This window comes from Ambystoma mexicanum, chromosome 6p (assembly GCF_040938575.1).
Source record: "Ambystoma mexicanum isolate Mex_15411 chromosome 6p, UKY_AmexF1_1, whole genome shotgun sequence".
Taxonomy (NCBI): Eukaryota; Metazoa; Chordata; class Amphibia; order Caudata; family Ambystomatidae; genus Ambystoma; species Ambystoma mexicanum.
Window position 1 is genome coordinate 1459712620 of NC_090935.1, and position 21494 is coordinate 1459734113.

A 21494-nucleotide genomic window follows, 5' to 3' on the forward strand; every position below is an offset into this window, starting at 1 on the left:
GGCCCAGTTAAACCCAAAAAACGGGGTGTTTTTGGTTCGCCCGGGGCCTATTGCCCTATATGTCAGCCGTGGTTAGCTGGAGAGGTCTAGGTTGTCAGAAATTGGACATACTGAGGGGTATCTGCGTCGAGTCCCTACTGGCGTCCAGCGAGGCACCAGCATGGCTGCGAGGCGCCGAGCTCAACAGGTTCCGGGCCCAGGCCCCTCCTCCTCCTGCTGCTGAACCACCCGTCGCCGAGGCAGTTTCTGTCAGGCCGGTCGGTTTCGTTTAAAGAAAGAGAGGCAGAGTGCAAAGGCGGAATAGAAGAACAGGTGCGCACATGCGAGGCGTGAGGCGCGGCAGAAGCAGCGCAACAGGGCAGGTGCCCCGAACCCGACACCAGCAGCAGCCCCGGTCAGCATTTCCCGAGCGCCTCGCCCCGCTGCTGCGTGTGTTTGTGTGTCGAGCACCGATATCGCTACAGGTGGCGGCCGGAGCCATGCGCACCCCGGCGGTGATGATCGTGGGCTTGGTGCTGGCCCCCTGCGGGCTGGTGCTCGCCCTCACCTGCACCTTCGCGCCCGACTGGAGGGTGCAAGCGCAACTGCCGAACCAGGCCGTCGGCACCGCGGAGCACCAGGGCCTGTGGGACATCTGCCAGGAGCGCGAGGCCCAGCGCTACCGGCAGTGCGGCCAGGAGCGGGAAGCCTACTACGCCAGCCAGGAGGTGCGGGTGGGCCGCGCCCTCATGATCACCTCCCTGGCGGTGACGCTGCTGGGCTTGGGGCTGGCCGCGGCGGGCGTGCGCTGCTGGCAGGACGAGCCCAACTACGCGCTGGCGGGCGCCGCGGGCCTGGTCATCTTCGCCTCGGGGGTGCTCAGCCTGGTGCCCATCTCCTGGTACAACTTCCAGCTCTACAACATCACCGGCTACACCCCCGGCTTCAGCCTGAGCGTGGGCTACTCCCTGGTGCTGGGCTACATCGGCAGCTGCTTCGAGATTATCGGGGGCTTCTGCATGGCGCTCAGCTTCGTGCACAGCTGCAAGGAGTGCCTGCGCGCGCGGCGCAAGGGCTCCCCGGGGGCCAAGTATTACAGCCAGAAGAAGGGCGGTGGCGCCCCGCCCTACAGCCTGGAGCCCTCCAAGAGCTCCGCGTACACCATGGACTACAGCATACGCAGCGCCGCGGCGGCGCCCGCCGGTGGGGCCTACGGCGGCGAGCCCCAGTGGGGCGACCATATCAGCGACCCCCAGAGGCGATTCTATAGCGGCGACCGTCGACAGCGGGACTCTGTCAGCACGGCGCCCCGCTCCTACACCAACCCGCTGGACGTGACCGCGGGGGAGCACCCGTACCGGGGCCCGCCCGGGCCCAGAAGCCACCTCAGCTCGCTGCCCTGCGACTCCGACCTTTTATAGACCAGAACGTGTGTTTGCTTCCATTGTACTGTTGATGTGATATGTGGAGGGACACACTGGGCCAGGGCAAGCCGCCGAATACATGAACACCCCCCCCCCCCACCCGTGACACTGAGGGTCGAGTGGAATCTGTAAGGAGAACTCCCAGATACCCCCTCCACATGGTACCCCCAATTACTTTTCTCGATCACAAACCAGCACCCCGAGTGCTATGAAGGAATGAGCCTGCTCGCCGAATGTGCCAATTCCACGTGCATTTTTTTTTTGGTGATTTTATTTGGAGATATTCAGCCGTGAATGTGTGGGTGTTTTTTTGTAAATTATTTTTGTGGTAATGTCTACGGAACTAGTTTGTCGGAAAAAAATAATATCGCGATTTGCACTTTGCCTAAGAGATCTTTTATAGCCATTTACATATAGGTTGCGAGTAGTCGAATATTATATTTATCTACCGAAACTAACAATGATCTTTTATTAAATTATATTTTATGCAAACTGCTTACACCTTTGAACATTCTTTTACGAACCAGACTGGGCATGCTGGCAGGAAGCCCAGGGCATTTAAGAGCCCGGCCGCTTTAACCCGTAAACGTGTAATTTCTTTCACGTTTTCTTTCATATTTTGTTTTCTTGTGCTAGGAGTGGGGTGCCCTATGGCTAAAAATGCCAATGCATTTACACGAAAGAGAATTGAATAAGCGTGAACGCGTATTTGTGTATTAAGGTGTCCTTTCTTTATAGCAGATTTACAGAGCATTTTTCTGCCAAAACGGTGTATAGGCTTCAACAAAGAGTAACAAAAGATATCTTATATTTACAAACTGATCAAACACCAAATGGAAACCTGTTTCATGCCAAAAGAAGTAAGGTTGAAGAGAAGGAGGGCGAGTTGAAAGAAGGAATGGGGGAAAGTAGGTACATAGACGGAAGGCAGAGAAGAGGGGGGCCAGTGGGAAGAGGGCACATACATGGATACACTTGAAGATAATGCAGAGAAAACGAAACTGACCACGAGCTGGAAAATGAATCCAGCGACGTGTGTCTAGATGGAATGATGGGGCACAATTACCTAGAACAAAAAGTGCCGGAACTCATTCGCTTAAGCAATGGCAAGTGACGCCACTTGGTAGTGAGATGTTAAAAACAAAATATGCAAATTCAAACAATTGGTCTTTCCCATTTGAAAAAGATGCACAGGGAAAAAAAGCATTTATCTTGACTATTAATCATGGACACTCAAAACATGACCGAAATGGGTATCATTCCATATAATGTTGCTGGCGAAAGTGCATTAGACTTGAAAAGTTTAGAAGAAAACAATATCCTCGAAATAAAATCCTAATGGACATTTCACGGGCCTCCCTAGCAGACCTGAATGTGACCCCTCATGGAGAAGGTGCCCGCCCATGTTCCGGACGACCATGTTCCTTCTATTCCCGACTTCTGCACTGTTTGTAACAAGACCACCACACTATACCAACTTAATCGACCACTCGGTTTTTCAGAGAGGCCGACATCCACTCACAGGTTCCCTTGACTTGAACCATGGGGGGGTGTGTGAGGGCATCAGGCAATTTACAAATTCACTCTGGGGTCAGCACTGGACATTTGATGGGATTTCTGCTGCTCGTCTCATTTTCCAGGTTGCTATGGTGGGTTGCCGTAGACACACGTATATGATATTGGCTTTGGTATAAATTGGACAGGGATCCATGCCACAAACCCCCGCCACACACCCATTTCTGCTATCCCCTGGCCCTCGGCTGTCTCCAGGGCGATGCCTTTTGATCGCTGATTGGCTGCCTAAGCACTGCCCCTCTCTTCCAAGTTGTCATGGTGAGAAAACGGGTTCAGGGGGCATGCAGAACGAGTTTCACCCCTGAGATACTTGGGTGCTGAACAAACAGCCAGCAAGCCGCTTTAATGGTATATATAGGGGACGGCGAAGGTTCAATAAAAGTTGGCGGGAGGTGCCTTACGTGTTGCCCACCCACCCCTGATTTTCAGTAAGGTAAAGGGAGAGGGAAGAGATGGTGGTTTTGGCGCAACAGGTTGCGATAGTATGGTTCGGCATTGGGGGGGGGGGGGGGGGGAATTATGGTTTGCCGTTACTGATGTGGCAAGTAAGCTTGGCCTTTCGGTTAAGGAGGAAGATTTTGCTAGGGGGTGAGGGGTAGGTCAATAGAGAAGAGATAAGGGAGTGGTGATGCCAGAGACAAGGTTGGTTAAAGGATGGTTGGCAGAAGTGTTATTGCGGTAAAGAAGGTGGCTACCGCGGTTTGGATGGACAGGCTAGCCGGGGGTTGCAAGAAAGGGGTAGAGGAATGAAGGATGGTTTTGGCTCAGAGAGAGCACATGGATAAAGTTGGGAAAGAGGGTGACGAGTTAAAGGGAGGCTATGGGATCGGGGTTAGTATTATATGTGTTAATGGTTTGGTTAGTCTGTAAGGCAGAGGAGCAAGGTTTGTAAACTGTGGACTGTCGCGTTGAAGCGACATTTCCACTTAAAGCAAGTCTGGGTGTTTTGTGCAGTTTAGACCAAAGCAGCAGAGTACTGTGCTGTGTTGTCAAGAAACAGCTTTCTAATAACGTTTTACTCAAAAGGCAGCCTTGAATTTTAATGAAAGCTTAGTTTCCGAAACGCATCACAAGGCTCACAACATCCCCTATGAAGGCTCACAATGGCTTCCTCTAATAATACACGCTTCTAAAATACGTGGCAGTGGTAGCATTTGTATTTTACTAAAACTTCGAGCTGCACTCGGTAAAGTATCTTTGATTATGCAAGAAAGCTTTCTATAAACTGCTTCCTCAGTGGCAGCCTCGTATTATTTGAATGTGCAGTAAGACAATGTAGCAGAAGTTGGGAGTATGACCAATAATGGCAACATAGAAAAACGTGGAATTGAACCCCTGATTTTGTTGATTTTTTCGGAATTGGTGAGCTTGTATTTTCCAATGAGTTTAAAGTAAGATACCTCGTACACCGTCTCCAAATATAGCTTAAATGTCTCAGTCGTGGTAGTGCATTTTTCATGGTTATGCTTCATTTCTTAAAAGAAATTCATGCATTGTTTGTACATAGTATTTTGGACCACAAACAGAACACAATAATCGGGACAGATTATTTAACATTTGCACCTGTGCAAAAAAATTATTAAATGCTTTGGTAATACGGAATGGGGCAAACGGGGTTGGTCACAATATTATCCAAAAACGTTTGCACTAGGGCGAAACTGAATCAGATTGTATTTTTGCTACTATGTTTGTAGCATAAAAAAAGAAATCGGTTTACAACATTTCTTTTCGTGTTGCGCCGCAAATTTAGGAAATAAATCTATTGAATTTTTTCTGTATCGGAACATTTTGTAGATAATACGGACTGGGGCTGAAGCTATTGGCTCAATTCCGTATTATTATATAAGCAGCCAAATTGGTGCTACCTTCATTCGTTCCTTTTTTTTTTTGCACTAGGGCACAGGTGTGAGAATCTGGTCCCAGCTGTACTGTTTACACATTGAATATTCAGAGTGTATGGTTTGTCACTGGAACTCTGTAATCGGGTAATGGCATGTGCGTCAGAACTCACATTACCAAGTAATTAACATACAAGACTGATCAGGGGGAGGACTAACATTATGTATTTGAAAGCATACTTTCATTTATGCCAACATGCCCGATTTCATTTGGGAAATGGTAGTTCAGTCCTGGTTTTAACTTTGCATTTTGGAACCTACAGTCCTGTATTGCCCCATTATAAATCCAGGCTACACATCCCAGAATGCAAAGTTAAAGCCAGCACTGAACTAAAATCTCCCAACTCGGATGGGGCATGTTTGGATGTATGCACTTTTTGTTAAAACGTGGGTAAAAAGCCATCCAATATCCAATACTTTGCTTTCAGTGAGATGTAAAACCACGGGGGTGCCCGAACAATGGGCCATGGCTTAAAGGGGGAAGCAGGCAGCTGCATGCATGTCAACGTCAGCACTTAAATTAGAAACACACTAAGTGCAATCGGTTTTAACTTTCCATTGTGGGACTTGTAGTCCCGGGTTTCCCAAGACTTCAATCCCAGAATGCAAAATTGAAACCAGGACTGGACTAGCGGCTCCCGAAGAGAATGGATAATGTTGGCATGCATGCCCTTTTCCTCTTTATTCTCTCACTTAATCCTCCTGGGCTCACAGGACACACATACTCCCATAACCTGCCCCGGGGCACGTAATTGAACACGCAGCAGACGCTACCAGGACTGGATGAAGAAGTGTGGGGGACTGCATGGGCCCCTTTCAAATAGTTGTTTGGGGCCCCCTTGCTGACAGCTGGGAAAACCGGTCTAAGCCACCTGTGACATGCATAGATTATAATGGAGATGTATGCCAACCATAAACTCCTTTTGTGGCTTCATTCTTTGGTAACATCAAAGTAATGGTGAGGGGGAGAGTAGATGCAGATTATCACAGGATATGGTTATTGGCTTCTGCATGGCATAACAAAGAAAGCCAGCCAGCGGGTAGTTGAAATACTGTGAGGTCAGTTTAAAAAATATGTTAATTGCATGCAGGGGGGAACCACCATTGATTACACTTTCTCGTTGCTGGTTCCTTACATGCAATGTTCGTCACTGTGAAAGAGGAGAGTAATGCTAAAGAGCAAAATCGCCTTTACTCTTCCCTCCACTTTGAGAGAAATGGCACCCACCTGGTCTTTCACAGGTGCTAAACCAAGGAAATTTCCATTGGAATCTTTAGTTTTACACCTGTATGAAAACCTCATGCAGGTGTATAACCAATGCTGTTCCGAATCGTCGGAGGAGGAATGCAATGTGGAGATGCTCTGTCCGCTTTGCTACCCTACGTCCCGGAACAGCAGCAACATGAGTACGAGTGGAAAATGAACACGTAAAAACAATTTTACGGTTTCGTTTTCCACTCGGCTCCTTGTAAAATGACCCAGTACACAGGGAGGGCATTTCACCAAAATGCCAGGAGTATCGGAAGTGACATCACATGACCCTTGACTTCTGATGACATCACAGGAAGTGATGTCGTGGGAAGTGATAGAACACAACCTTTCAGCCCTTGACAAAACAGGCAGTGGCATCACATAGCATTGTTCCTAAGTACACTACGAAAAATGTGGTTACGATATCACTATGATGTGATATCAGTGTGTGTGTAGGCCCAAATTACTGTGAATGGAAGAAGACAGCCATGGCCTAATGATGATGTGTTATTATATAACACTTATGCTTAAGCGCTTTTATTTTTATTTTAGGCCTGAACAAGAAAGCCAGCCACTCCAGAAGGAAAGACCCACATGGCGCTGGCCACAACCCAGGAGCTTGCATTAACCCCTCCCCCGCACCCCCCTTTTTTATTTAGGGGTAGCAAGGGAGATCTCAGTTGTGACCCCCAAATGACGTCCCTGCCACTACATGTCTACTTACAAAAAGCAATTATGCTATCTTTGTCCAGAAGATGCTAAATAAGTCTCATAGCCACAGTAAAAAGGCGACGAGTTGAGAGCAATGCTGTTGGATACTCAGAGGGCATAGAGAGTGGACCGCCTGAGGGCGACGGCAAAGGCAGCCTGCAACATGCACGCTTAAAAGCGCACATTCTTGCGTTATAATAAGACTGGCAACATGTGGGGCAGAAGCTGGCTTTACCCGAGGGCCGAGGACCATTTCAAATGGAAAAATAGAAAATAAGGTTTAAAGGACCTGGGGCTGTCCATGGGTGCGACCCATTTAGCTCCTTGGTAGTCTCACCCCCTGGGAGCATCCACTTAAGCTGTGCTCCCTCCTTATATCTTTGACACATAGCTACGACCCCTCACAAACCAGCTCATTTCGAGCAGCTGCATCTCCAGGCATTGCACGATTGCCCCCCTAACAGAGTGAAGTGGCGCAGTTTGGGGCCAAAGTTGTGTGGTTAGTGGCGTGCACACTAGTAGAACAAGGCACAAGGGGTCACATTGGGGTTCAAATGATTGGAGGGGCTCGATATGTGGGGAAACGGGTGTGTGCTTTAGGCCCAATAAGGGGGTGGGTGTAGGGCATTTGAAACAAGGTAATGTATCAAGGAGAGGGTGCGGTGGCACAGTTCGTGTTGGGCACATTGCCAGAACTGGCACAAGGAGTTATCATGCTCTCTGTGTCGGAAGATGTTCTGGGCCCACACATTTGCTTATTTAGCGCGTTCACTCAAAAATGAGATTGCTAAATGTGTCTTTGATACTAGAGGGCATCATGTTAGGATCCACACTTTGTGATGATCACTATATGAATGCTCACAATTATATGTGATTCAATATCCTGAGCATGTTTATTTTTCCAGTACTGCAAAGTGTGACCTGACTCACTTCTAGGGACTTCTAATCTTTGCAGATAAGGCAGAGGGAGATAACCATGTGCCCTGGAGCAAACCGTTTAGTTAAGTGGCAATGCTGGGATATGAGACTGGTCTGCAACTCAAGCACTTGAACACATATATTCCCAACTCCAGTTGCTAGTAATATTGTTTGCCACAAGTCTTTTTCAACTTTGGTTTGAACACCTTTGAAAGCTATTGAAAACATCGTCGTAATCTTTTGCTAACTGAAGATGACTTGTTTTTGTAGCGGTTTGGTGGTTGCTTATATTTTTAATGTAGTATATATTTTACCGTATTGTCCAAACTAGAAACACGCTTGTAATTCAGGATGAAGATTATTTTGACTGTTAAAATAAATGATTGTCCAAGTTATGTTCTTTTTTTAGTTTAAAAACATAAGGCAGGCTCTATTCCCAACAAATGTCTCCTGAAGGGGAGTGTGGTTCCAAAGTACATCAGGGCATGGATTTAGCATGGGCAGGCAGGGCAATTTACCACTACTGCAGCATTGCCTTGCTGTGCTATCAAAGCACAACCTATTTAGCAGTACATTCTTGAGGCAGCAAGTATATGCAATTGTCTTCAAGCCCAATATGGGGCCAACAGGATTGTGGACATTTGTTTTCACAACCTGGGGCCACATTTTGCATCCGCCATTATAAAGGAGATGGGCACGGTTGTGGCAGAAGCAGCATTTGGAGTCCTGCGAGAGGGACGGGGCACCTCCATTTCAAGGGGGGGGGGGGGGGGTGTTAATATTGCTCTAACATGAGCAAAGGCGAGGTAACCCAAACCAAAGTAGGACTACTAAGGGCTGCTTCTCACAAAGAATGTGATGATTTTTTTTTTGTAATAGCTCATTGAAATGGTGCATTTTATAACGGTTTGCAAGGAGCTGAGCATTTTGGTAGATGAGGCAGAGAACTTGTGACTCCACACCCACTGACTTCTAAACCTCGCACAGTCCACGAAGCGTTCGTGAAGTGGCCGACAAGTGGTTAGCAGTCAGCAGAGGCAGCAGCATTTGCAAGGAGCTGAGCGTTTTGGTGGACGAGGCAGAGAACGTGTGACTCCACCGCCAGTGACACCTAAACCTCGCGCAAGCAGCATTCAAGTGGTTAGCAGTGAGTGGTGAGCCCCCCCCCCCCCCGAGTCTGCGGATAGTAAGGTGGGTGTGGTAGTCTGACATTTTCAAAGCTTTGCCTCATTGCTATTCCTGACTCCATCATTGTTGACATAACTGTAAATGAAGGGTCAGTTATCATTTGGGGACTGAAAGAGCATATGAATCACAAGCTGTCTCTCAACTGATCACATTATCTTCGGACATTACACCTCCTATTTCTAGCAAAGGGAAAATGCCAGTTTTTTTCCACCAGGAATCACCAAACTGTACAGCGAAGCTATGCAATGCCTGCCCATGGCTTCCGACACGTCTAGGCTTGATAATCTCCTCACTGAAGTCATGATCCATGAGATCTCTGGGCCCGTTTGTCAGACATTGCACACTGACTATTTCTCACTCAATCTTTCATTTGTATTGTCACAGGCCTCAAGTTCTGCTTCCAAGCTGATCCCTGTGACTGAGTATATCACCAGGATTGTTTAATGCCTTAGCTTCCAGTAAGTGCCAGGAGCTAAGTAGTTCCGAGCACGAAGATGGTCCGGAGGAGCTGAGCACGGCTCCCTTCCATTTCAAGGCACATGACCACCATGCATTGACCCCCGTGATAAAAGGCTGCCTTCTCTGTCTGCTCTACACATCACGCTACAGTCATTTATTCGTCTTTTTGATACTGGCATATGAAGTTAGAGCTAATTCTACCTCCCTCAACGAGACTCAGTCACTTCTACTAGCATCAGAAAAACAGAACTCTGGCCTGATGCCCGATTTATTACTTGCTGATTGAATCCAGAAGGTGGAAAAGGTCCCCATTCAGGGTTTACTATCATGCAAGAAGGACCCCAAGCACCTTCTCTTGAGAATGATGTACTTACATTGGCTACGACTCCTGAAAAAGCAGCAACTGCTACGGCTCTGATGCTGGCCCCTAAGAAAAAGCCCAAAAATATTAAAGGACCCACACGCTTAAAGAACAACGGATTGAGGACATTTTTAAGGTTGATTCTCTGGGTAAAACTGGAATTTCTCTAAATTCTGGGGCAATGGCTGAATATTCTAGCACCAGCAACCTGATGTCACTGACACCAACACAAAGCTTACCGTGCAGAAATCCTCCTGGTCCCAAAACATTTATTCAATTGTCAAACCGTTAGCTCTAAAAAAGATTCCAAGAAATTGTTTGAGATCCTTAGTGATCTGGAAAAACCTAAAGCTACGTCATGTGCCAGCCCGCCTTCTAACTGACTGTAAAAAAATTCAGAAAGCCTTCTCGGACAAGATAGCTGAAGCCCATGGCAGCATTGCGAAAAATAGCAAACGGCTCAATGTGAAATATGTACTGAGAATAAGAAGCAACAGGATCAACTAGGGCAACCCAAGTTCTCTTTCAGACCCGTTCAGGATGAAGAACTGGCTAAGGCCCTTAAATCCACAAGACCGCCGACCTGCGCTGGTGAAACCTTCCCCTCTAAATCTTCCCTGCAAAATTATTATTTTTTTAAACGTGTTTATTTTAAACAGGCAGGTTATGGCAAAACAAAGCTTAATCACTTGCGACATGTAGCATACAGTAATATCATTTGACGCTCCTCCCACCCCACCCTTCGGTCTCAAGTTCCGTCTTCACGTCCCCGCAGGGGATCTCCATCCTGAATAGTTCTCCTGGCCAGTTGGGGTTTCAAAGTCAAGGCCGGGAACCTTTGGTCAAAATCCAATACTGGACCCCAGATGTTGCGAAAGCGTTGTAAAGTGCCTGCCCCGGCCGCCGTCACCTTCTCGGCGATCAGGATGTCCCAGACTTTCATCCACCAGAAAGGCATGAGAGGGCCTTCTGTCGTTTTCCAGGTGCGGGCTATCACGTTCCTGCCCGCAAGTAGGCATTGCGATAATAGTTTGGCCTTGGGACCAGACCTTGGGTATATCCCGGGGATCGGTGCTCCAAGGAGGATAGGTTCGGGGGCCAAGGGCAGTTGCACCTGAGTGATGTCCGCTATCATCGCTAGGCATTGTTTACAAAAGGCTTGAGCCTTGGGGCAGGACCACACAGATGTGGAAGAAGGAGCCTATTTGGCCGCATTACCTCTAGCGTTGAGGGTTGAGTGTGGAGTTCATGTGGTGAAGTCTTAGGGGAGGGTAGTACCACCGGAGGAGGATCTTGTAGGCGCACTATTTGTGATGCATGATGAGGAGGTGTGAGCCTGGGACCAAATGTCAACCCACTGTTGGTCTTCAATCGGATGGCCCAGGTCCCCCTCCCATAGGGCCATATACCGGGTCTTGGAGGTTAGGAAATCTGTTTGGAGGCGCTTGTATAGAGTGGAAATTCTTCCTCGGGCCTAAGGGTCAATTCGATGGCTGTGGGGGGACGAGTAGCCGCCTGGCGAGCCTGTGGGTGGGTGCACCAGTGGCGTAGCTGGGTATATGTGAATCTATCTTGTTCCTGGATCCTAAAGAGTTCTTTGCATCGCTCAAAGGTGCAGGGTTGGCCCCCTTCAAAAAGTTGACCCAGCGTCTCTAGGCCTCCCGCAATCCAGACCTTAAAATTCCGGGGAGACAGACCAGGAGAGAAGGTCGGGTTCATAAACACCAGGGAGAGGGGGCAGAGCCCCGTCGGGATCCTCTTCTGTTTCAACGCCTTGTCCCACACCGAAATGGTGTGTTTGGTGGATGCCAGAAGGTTCCGCCACTGTCGCCGTTCCGGAGGAGGGACATGTGGGAGAAAGCGCAGCGGGAGGGGTAGCTGCGCTTGTTCGAAGTCCACCCATCTAGGGCGGTTGGTGAGGACTTGCCATGATTGGATACAGGACAGTTGAGCCGACATATGGTATTTCTGCAGGTCAGGGACCCCGAGGCCACCCAGTTTCGCATTGCCCAGCATCGTGGATTTAGGGATCCTGGGCTTTTTCCCCCTCCAAGTAAACTGCAGCATTTTCTTCTGTAGGCGTTGAAGGGCTGGCACCGGGAGTGTGGATCACGCATACAGAAATCTCGGTAGTAAGTTCATTTTACAGGCTGTAATTCGGCCCATCAGCGATATCTCTTGTGCCGCCCAGCGTCTCAAATCTGCCTCCAAGTTTGTAAATAATGGGGGAAAATTAGCCCGATAGGTCTTGCTTGGGTTGGCAGGGATCTGAACTCCCAAGTAGCTAATTCCTTTGGTCATCCATTGTATTGGGCACAGCGGAACCAGGGCTTCTCGGTCTTCTCGGGTCACACCCACTCCCATGGCGACTGATTTCCGGTAGTTGACTGTGAAGCCTGTGACCCTGCCATAGCTCGCTATCTCAGCCAGAGCTTGTGGGAGGGAGGAGCGGGGTTTCGTGATAGTCAGGACATCGGCTGCATAGAGGGCCAGCTTGTGGTGTGCCAGGCCTGATTGAAAACCTTCGACTGCAGGGTTCAACCTGATCCGCTGGGCAAACGGTTCCATAATTAGAGCGAAGAGAAGTGGGGACAGCGGGCATCCCTGTCGGGTTCCGCAAGTTAGGTTGATGGGGGAGGAGAGGGTGCCATTAACTCTGAGAAGGGTTTTGGGAGCTTTATAATTTGCCAGCGTCATAGTGCAGAACTCCGGGTCAAATCCAAAAGCCTCAAGGGTGAGCCTCATGAAAGTCCAATCCACTTTGTCGAACGCCTTGGTCGCGTCCAGGGCCAGAAGTACCAATTCCCGGGAATCCCGGGAGGCAAGTTCCACCAGATCCAAGGCTCTTCGAATGTTGTCGGCCGTGGAGCGGTGTCTGAGGAAGCCACTCTGATCCGCACTAATTATCTCCGGCAAGAACTGAGACAGACGTGATGCCAGGATTTTAGAGTAAATATTGGCATCTATGTTGAGCAGGGCAATGGGTCTATATGATGCAGGGTTCTTCGGATCGCCTCCAGGTTTAGGTAATAAGACTGTAATTGACTCCTGCATGGACGGGGTTACAGTGCCCTTGGTCCTGAACGAGTTAAACAATTGTACCAAAGGTGCTAATAGTTGGGGTTTGAAAATCTTGTAAAACCTGGTTGTATACCCATCAGGGCCAGGGGCTTGGGATTTAGGGACTTTTATTGCCTCGTCCACTTCTTCGTCAGTAATCGGTGCCTCCAGAGAGTCACGGGCTGTTCTTTTTAGCCGGGGAAGCGCTGCACCCCGTAAGTATTCCTTCTGTTCCTCCATGCCCCGCACTGGAGCGGTCATCACCTGAGTCAGGTGGGTCGGAGCGAGCTGCAGTTTGTCCTGGTCAGCGTAATGGACCTTGCCTTGTTGGTCCCGCAGGCCCACAATTGTATTGTTCCTCTTCGCCTTGGCAAGTTTGGCCACTAGAAGCTTATTTGCTTTGTTGTTTTTAGCATAATAAAACTATTTTGCTTTTGCCATTTGGTGGGCAGTGTGTTCGGCATAGTGGGCCTCGATCTTTTTTGTGCTATCCGGATGGCCCGCTGAGTTTTAGGGGTCCAGCCCTTCTCCTTATGGGTCCTTTCTGCATTTCTAAGGTCTTCTTCAAGGCCCTGGCGAGTTTGAATTTGTGTCTATGATAGGCTGCTCCTTGTGCAATCAGTTCACCCCGCACTAGTGCCTTCATTGTGTCCCAAGTATTGGCGGTAGAGGTGTCGTGGTTGCGATCGCGTCTCCGAGTGGCATCTCGTTGAGAATCGGATCATATAGAATCCATCTGCGCTGTTGGGGGTTAGCTGGTTCCTGCACTCAGATTTCCAGTGTCACCGGAGTGTGATCAGACAAGATTCTGGAGCCAATTGTCACATTGTTGGTGAACGTGAAGATTTGTTGAGACACTAGAAGAAGATCTATCCTGGAGAAGGTTCTGTGGACATAAGAATAAAAGGAAAAGTCTCTTTCGGATGGGTGGAGTACTCTCCATGAATCCACCACCCCCAAAGTTCTAAATAGTTGTAGGAGAGCCAGGGCTATGGTGAGGTCTCCGGCACTGGGTGGGTGCGATTTGTCTTTCGTGGGGTCCGGGACCCCATTGAAGTCCCCTCCCATCACGATCTGGCCTTCCAGAAATGGGGAGAGAGTCATACTCAGGGATTCATAGAACAGCACCTGGCCTGAGTTGGGTGCGTATACAGAAATTATAGAATAGAGTTGTCCTAATAGTAGGCATTTCACCACAATGTACCGCCCCTCTGAGCAGCTTATAGAGTCTAGAATTTGAGGGTTCAGTCCCCTCCCAAATAGGATAGCTGTGCCACCCCTCTTGGGGGAGATGTAGAGGGATCAGCCATCATGTCGCGGAGTGCGTGGCCATTCCCCAACCTACCTGTGGGGTTTTTTCTCGGGCCGCCTGTTAGGGAGAATTCTCTGTTTAGGCTGAATTTCCTAACCTAGTGAGTCCCCCAGCAGCTTTGCTGGATTTCTGGAGTTTGTTTTTTTCCATCCTGCCAAGAGTGAGACTCTTTTCCTCCCACTCTTGGACATGAATGTGTGTAATTCCTTTGAATGTCAATGTGTTCTATGGGCTATGGGGTCTTTTACTCCATAGGGTCTCATATGTTTTTCTATGTGTGTTACACCGCACCCTACGTGCCGTAACACTGGGGCGTCCTAGCGGACCTCCACCATAGAATCCATACCCGGGGACTGACTACTGTCTCCCCGGGCATGTAAAGTCACCATTGGCTGTACTAGACCTAAATTTACTAACAGGACTAGTACAAACCATCTTATTGTGGACGTACTAGTAGGGGTAATTCGATTACTCCTGGATCTGTTACTCGAGGGGGCACTGTCCCGTACCCCCTCGTCGAGTTTTGGCTGGTGGCAGTGGAAACTACTTGTTATGTTCGACCCCGAACATAACCCTATGGGATTCGACCCATTGTTGGAGATTGATACTTTTTCTCATTAATCTCTAACGTACCACCAATCTACTTATCTTAAATAAGTTTATCGCATGGTATTTTCTGCAGAACTCGGTTTGTAAAATGGCGTCTGTGTTAGTCTCTGTGACTCCTAAACCAAAGGTCGAGCCCTTTGTTCCACTTTTGGCGGGCTCTGTACAGAGACCCTCCAAAGTGGTGCCATTCTGTCTGGGTTACCATAGGGGTGTGGGAGGGGGTTTAGGCACCCTGGACCGAGTTGCCTTGCCAACTCCGGTCGCACTCTGGAGTGATTGGCCCAAGTGGTGAGCCTTCCCGCTCACCACTTAGCATGTGTTGATTGACAGCTAGGCTGAATGAATGGGGGTTTTCTGCATAAAAGCAGGGCTTTTGGGACTGGATCTTCAGAAGTCGCCACAGGACATAAGAATCCGACGAGGGTAACGCTGAGCCGACCTGCACAACGACACCTCCGGTGGAGCCCTGCAGAACCGACTCACCACTTCCCGACGACAGAGGAGATTTCCCTGCCGGAGAGTCTCTTCCCCCGACTGGTGGGAACAACCAGTCCCCTTTGCTTTTTATTCGGCTCAGGACGCAGTGGTCGAATTGCCCGTGCAGAGCACCGCAGCAACCGGATAGCCACTACCCCTGTACCGCGACCAAAAGGTGGTGCCTTGTGACTGAGCACTCCGCGGCTGGTCTCTTCCCTGGTGGTGCACCGGACTTCACTTTTCTTCGACAACGAGATCATCTCTACTCTTGGCAAAGACCCGACGTGCATCCACCACCAGGAACAACTGCCCCCGCCGGAGCTGCCCTCCACAACAAGGTACTGTGTCTGCCTGGCTTCCCTTTCGATCGGTTCGAGTGAGGTGTCTTAATCCTCTCCTTTCCGTTGGGTCGCCTCCAAGCTTTTCTCATTTATTGTTCTGAACTGGTTCAATCTGCCAAAACAATTTGCTACAAAGACTTGAATGCATCTCCACTGGAGACTTTTTGGGACATTTCGCCTTGCCTCTCTCCGAGTGGGCCTGGCCTCTGAACTTTATGATCTATTGTGGTTCTTGCCTTGCATTTTACCCGTGAAGTATTGAACTGTGTTGATTTCGTAACCTGCCTATCTTTTTCTCTCCCGTCTAAACTAATATTAGAGTGTCATCTAGGTTGAGGTATACACCTCTGTCTATAAATAAGTGGTGCCGGTAGAACCTAGACTTGTCGAAATATTGCTAGGGGGATTGATCGTTTCTTCTTCGTAGAGTAATTGTGTTTGATTTGTTTGCCGTGAATTCGCCATAGTGTTTTTCATAGATGTTTCGTTATAAATAAATACCTTAATATCTTTACACTAAGCCTCGTTGCGTGTTTGCTTGTCTTGCTGGGAAGAATTGCCCTATTTTGTATACTCCACATACTGCTCAACTCTTCTTGAGGGAAGTCTGACTGCTCAGCCACAGCCACCAAGTGAATCTGTGTGGTACAGACTGCTACCAAGTGGGTTCACCGCCAAACACCTGTAGTCCTAAATCTTTTGCAGTGGTCCCAGAGGGAACTGCACAGGTTTCCGCCTAACACCGCCAACGGGAGGGCCGAGTTTTAACTGAGGGCGGCTGACCTTTTGCGGGTCTGATGCCTCCCTTGGCCTACGGGGTCATAGAACATTGTGTAGCCAACATGGCTAACCTTACAGGTAATCTTAGTGGTTTGTTCCAAGGACTCATAGATGGACTGTGCCTTGGAACCGGGCATGGACCGTGGAATAATGCCTGCTGCTTTAAGGATGAAGCTTATCTGTGTTCCTGAGGGTGCTGATCAGATCATGGTGCCGGACTGCGAGCCGGTATCGAGGTGGAAGCTCCATCATGGGGTCGCATCCGGCTATTTCCTCTTCCGGAATCTAGGAACCTTCGACCAAGAATCTTGTGTGGGATTAGGGGAGGCCACCAGGTTTGAGTCAGCCGTTGCTTCGGAGGGCAGGAAAGACGAGGGTTTGGAAGCATCTGGGCGCAGGATGTCGGTAGCATCTTCCAGGTGGCTAATTTTCCTGAGTGAGCCCTTGTAGGAAAAATGCAAAGCTCTGGGAAAGAGCCATTGGTAGCAGACTTTTTGAGCCTGAAAAAGGGTGGTTAGAGGGTGAAGGGCTCGCCTCTTTTGAAGAGTAAGAGGAGAAAGGTCCTGAAAGATCTGGAGGGAGGTCCCTTGGAATGTAATTTCGTCTTAGGAGCGGCTTATTGCCGAGATGGCTTCCTTCGTGGTAAAGAAGTGCACCCTAGTGCTGACGTCGGGGGGAGCCATCCGATTCCACTCCACGTCGGGGGTTCAGCCTGTGAGTGCGATCTAGGAGAAGCTGTGAATCTTCTAGGTCAGGGAGGAGAGATTGGAAAAAGAGGCCCACATATTCAGCCAACCCCTTGTCTGGGATCGAAGTGGGAACCCCCCGAATACAGAGGTTGTTGCGCCGGTGTCATACCGCCGAGTTCTTGGCGTCTATGGAGCCGCTGGCGACGCGGAACCTAGCTTCGTTCGCTTCGGCCACGCCCCCTGTTTCCTGGTTTCCTTTTTCTGATTCTGATTGGCTAGACGCTCCGCGGCCCGGTGTTTTAACCAGCCACTTCCGGGTCACGGACGCGTTGCAACGCTTCCGGTTTCGTCCGTAGGCTGAGTTGCTTGCTGCCTGTGGCTTTCATGCTGCTCTCTCGCTTGCTGCTGGTCGGGTCCTCGTACCCTGTCTGAACCAGTCTGTCATTCATTCCGCTGGATCTGTCAGCCTTTCCCTTTCTCTCTTGGTTCGCAATAATTCTCCTTTGCCCTCCTTCCATCTTGCTTCCCCTCCCACCTTCCCATCTTCACTTACCGCATTTTTCCTTTTCCTGTCTGTTATTCTTCCCGCTCTTCCTTCACCTACCTTCAGTATTGCTTCTGTGACCTCCCGTGTACCAGACTCCGGCCTGTTCCCCTGGACTGCCTTTGCTTGCTGCATCAGTACTTCCTCACTTAGCCTGTGTACCAGTTCCTCGGACCTCTTAATGGACTGCCTGTGTTTCTGAATCTTCACTCCACGTGTTGTCTTCAGTCACTTCTACCAGATCTTACCTAGAGTACTCCTGGTTCCACGTTTACAAGACACCCAACGATTCTACAGGGTTTTTTTGTGCCTAAGGCTTTTTCCCCTCTTGGTCGATCCCGGGGGTGGGCCCCCTGGTCTCCCTTCTTTGGGGAGCACGGTGGCTTCCTTCCGGGGTCGTCCCTATCTTCATAAAAAAAAGGTGTCTACTCGAAGAAAAGAAAAGAAGGGTTCTTGGAAGGAAGAAGAAGGTGAGGAGTCGGGGGAGGGGGAGATTTCAGAAGCTACACTTTCGGACGAAGATATCACCGACCCCGGTGACAGCCGGGCCCCATTTTCGAGGTCCTCTTGCTTGTATTCCAGGATATCGTACTTGTCCTGCAATAGTCCGATTGAGCGTTGGACCTCAGTTAGCATGGAGGCATGATCTTGGATATGATCCTCAACAACTCCCACTCTTTGTTCAACCTCCAAGACTTTTTTTATCTGTGCTTTCCAGTTTAGTTGCGAGTTCCGCCATGCAAGAGCGGAATTCTGATTTGATATCCGCCATGAATTTACGTATATCTTCTTTGGTTGCCAAAGGTCTCTTGTTATCTAGGGATTCCCGTGAGATAGAGGGGCAGGAATCTTGTTTTTTTAGCTTTGTCGGAAGCGGTCAGCAGAGTTGCTATGTCCGAAGACTTGGTGGTCTTTTGTTGCTTGGTCATCGTGCTGGTTGTCAACGGCGGGACAATGGCCGCCGGGAGCGATGTAGCGGTGAAGAAGAGTTGCTATGGGAGCTGCTCACGGGCCCCCAGAGGCTAAGAAGCGCTGCCCATGCGGGATGTAGGCCTTCTCCGTGGGCAGCAGGGCCATGGGCCGGGGCGCCCCAGGAAGGGCACAGGGAGAAGAGCATGCGGGCTAGGCCTACCTTAAATCTCTCAAGGGGCTCCTGCTGAGGGCTCCCGCCGCCAACCGTTGGGGGGAGGGTCTCCCATCTCCGCTCCAGTAAATTGAGTCGCTTCAAGGGCCGTTGCATATGTCCATAGGCCGGAAGGTAGGCCCCACCCGGCACCCAGGAGGGCCACTAACGCAGCCCGTAAAGCGGTGTGGGCCGGGGCGCCCCAGGAGGAAGAGGGAGAGGGTGCACAAAATGGGGCCAGTGCATGCGGGGCTCCTCGCCGGTTCCTGGGGGGGGGGGGCCCGGGCCGCCCTCACCATCCGATGGAACAGTCCACGCTTGTCTGGATATCCGGATGCTCGTCCGTCCCCTCCGGCTCGAGTGCTACGTAGAGGATCGCCTCCAGCTCCTGACTGCGCACTCCATTGTACGTGCACCCGCCATCTTGGATTCTCCGAGCAGCAGAGGGGGGGGGGACCGGGATTCAAGCGACGAGTACAGACATAGTGCTCCCTCTCCGGGCTTTCATCTTTGAGCTGCTAGTGCCCCATCGGTTCCGAACCACGTAGCTGGAGTCGATGGATCGTGTAGGCCACAGGAACTGCATAATTTTAGCTATAGCAGCGGCAGTCCACGGGCGGCTTTAGAGGAGTCGGCTCCAAGCCACGCCCCCCCTGCGAAAATGTTATACTTTTTCCAATTCGTATTATTAATGTGTCGTTCAAAGCCCCTAGCTCTCTCAAAAAGGTAGCAGTGACTCAGTTGATAAAACAGGTTTGGATCCTAGGGACTATTCAAATTTTAGACCCATTTCAAATGCTCCTTTTCTTTTGAAACAATAGACAAGATGGCAACGGCCCAATTACAGGAAAACCTGGAAAGTGTACAGGCTTTGCACTGGAGGCAACCTGGTTTGAGAGCTCACCATGGCACTGAAAATGAATTGGTGGACTTGCAGACAGAAATGCTTCTGCTCATGGACAAAAGCAAAGCAGGGCTGCTGATGTTATTAGCTCTATCAGCAGCCTTCGACTTGGTGGACAATGAGAAGCTTGTGAGTAGGATGAAGATGGCAGGAGGATGTTCGGATAAAGCAGCTGCCTGGATCGCCTCATTTCTAGAAAATAGGACGTCAACAGTTCTATGGGGTGATGCATGCTGCCCTTTTGAAGTGTTGAAATGTGGTGTTGCACAGGGCGCTTGCCTCTCGCCATCCTCGTTTAACGTCTACTGTCAACCATTGGTGTCCTATTACATGATCTAGGAGTCTGCTTCACCAACTATGCAGACGACACACAGCCAGTCATCGAGCTGTGCAGAACATACAAGAAAGACGCAGAACGAGACCGCTCTATAATGTGATACAGAACTGGTTGAGTACGCAGTGGTATGTGTTTGAACGCAAAGACTGAGCTGTTGCTTTTTGGGTAATCTCAGTCTAGAGGGAAGCTAGAGGACTCTTAGGTTAGATTCACTATTGACGAACATCTAATTCCCATAACCACTAAGGTGAAGACCCTGGGAGTTATTTTTAAAGCATCTCTCAGTTCAGAGGCCCATATTCATAATGTAGTCAACAAAACCCAGTATCAGATTAGATTATTGCTGGTTAAACCTTACGTATCAGAAACCAACTGCACGACACTGGTTTGTGCAGTTATTATGCCCTGGATCAACTACTGTAGCGCCTTATATACTGGCGCTAGTAAGGGTAGCCTATGCTGCCTGCAGGCCCTGCAAAACGATGCTCTGCGCCTGGTGAAAAGTTTGCATAGATATGAGCCTATGTTGGAACACAGAAGAAATCTTCACTGGCTCTCGGTGAAGGCCAGGACTCGTTTTAAGGCACTCACTATTGTGCATAAATGTTGCTACAGGCAAGCGCCAGGATGCTTAAAAAAGCGCATGAAAATGCATGCCCCCAAAATAGCCACTAGATTAAGTGATGAAATACACATGATCGTCCCATGCAGCAAACGGGTTAGAGGATATGGCAGGTCCTTCTCACTAAAGGCAGCTACAGCCTTGAACAAACCTCCGAGGGAACTACACGCTGAACCCAATCTTTTGAACTTCAGAAAACATTTATTTTCGAATAGGTATGGTTTTCTAGTGATTAGACTCAGGCTTACACACCTGTGTGCCCCGATGCCTGTGGACTCCAGCGCTATATAAATGGACAAATAAATCAAACTAAATCTATTGTAGGAAACAACATCGATCCACACCCAGGGAGTAGGGAACCAACCGCGGTTAACGGTGGCAGTCGAAAGTTGGAGTTTGAGAAAACACTCAAAGAAAACCTTTAGCCACCCTCCCCATCTGATACCAGTCGGTAACACTGTCTAATAGTGGCCAGTGGAAAATTAACACCTTTAGATGACCAACGTATCGAGCATCTGGTGCGGCCCCGCAATTAATCACAGGCTACCACCAAGGGCAGGTCTCTGACACTATTAACGCAAAGACTCGGGTGATCAAGAGGGTCTCTTCAGCTAAGGACTTGCATTCAGCTTAGCTAGATGGGCGGCAGGACAACACAGATTTAAGGGTCAAAGGCGCAACTTATCAAAAACCTCTACTTGCTTCCTTGACTCTGCTGCTCTTTGATCCTGTCTTGGGTGAAGATTTTAAATGTCCCGTTAGACAAGTCGAGAATGCTGTCCCTTATCTCCTTGATTCCCGAGTTGTCCTCAATTTCTTCAACTGATCTAAAATGTGTCCACCTTTTTGACAGAGGGCAACTGGGCAGGTGTGCGGTTCACTTTAAATCAAAGCCAATTGAAACATTTGTTTTCCAACATCAGGAAGATTT

General features: G+C 49.3%; 1 protein-coding gene and 1 long non-coding RNA gene across 2 annotated transcripts in view; both read left to right on the top strand.

Annotated features, from left to right (window-relative positions):
* The first annotated feature begins 234 nt into the window (after positions 1 to 234).
* Positions 235 to 1895, top strand: CLDN23 (claudin 23). The gene has a single exon (XM_069626261.1). The coding sequence runs from the start codon at positions 321 to 323 to the stop codon at positions 1398 to 1400; it is 1080 nt and encodes a 359-aa protein (XP_069482362.1). The 5' UTR covers positions 235 to 320; the 3' UTR covers positions 1401 to 1895.
* A 1428-nt stretch (positions 1896 to 3323) lies between these two features.
* Positions 3324 to 21494, top strand: part of LOC138510535 (uncharacterized) — a 36966-nt gene continuing 18795 nt past the window's right edge. Inside the window, exon 1 of the long non-coding RNA XR_011280403.1 lies at positions 3324 to 3411. This is a non-coding gene — a long non-coding RNA (uncharacterized lncRNA). The remainder of the gene's footprint in view (positions 3412 to 21494) is intronic.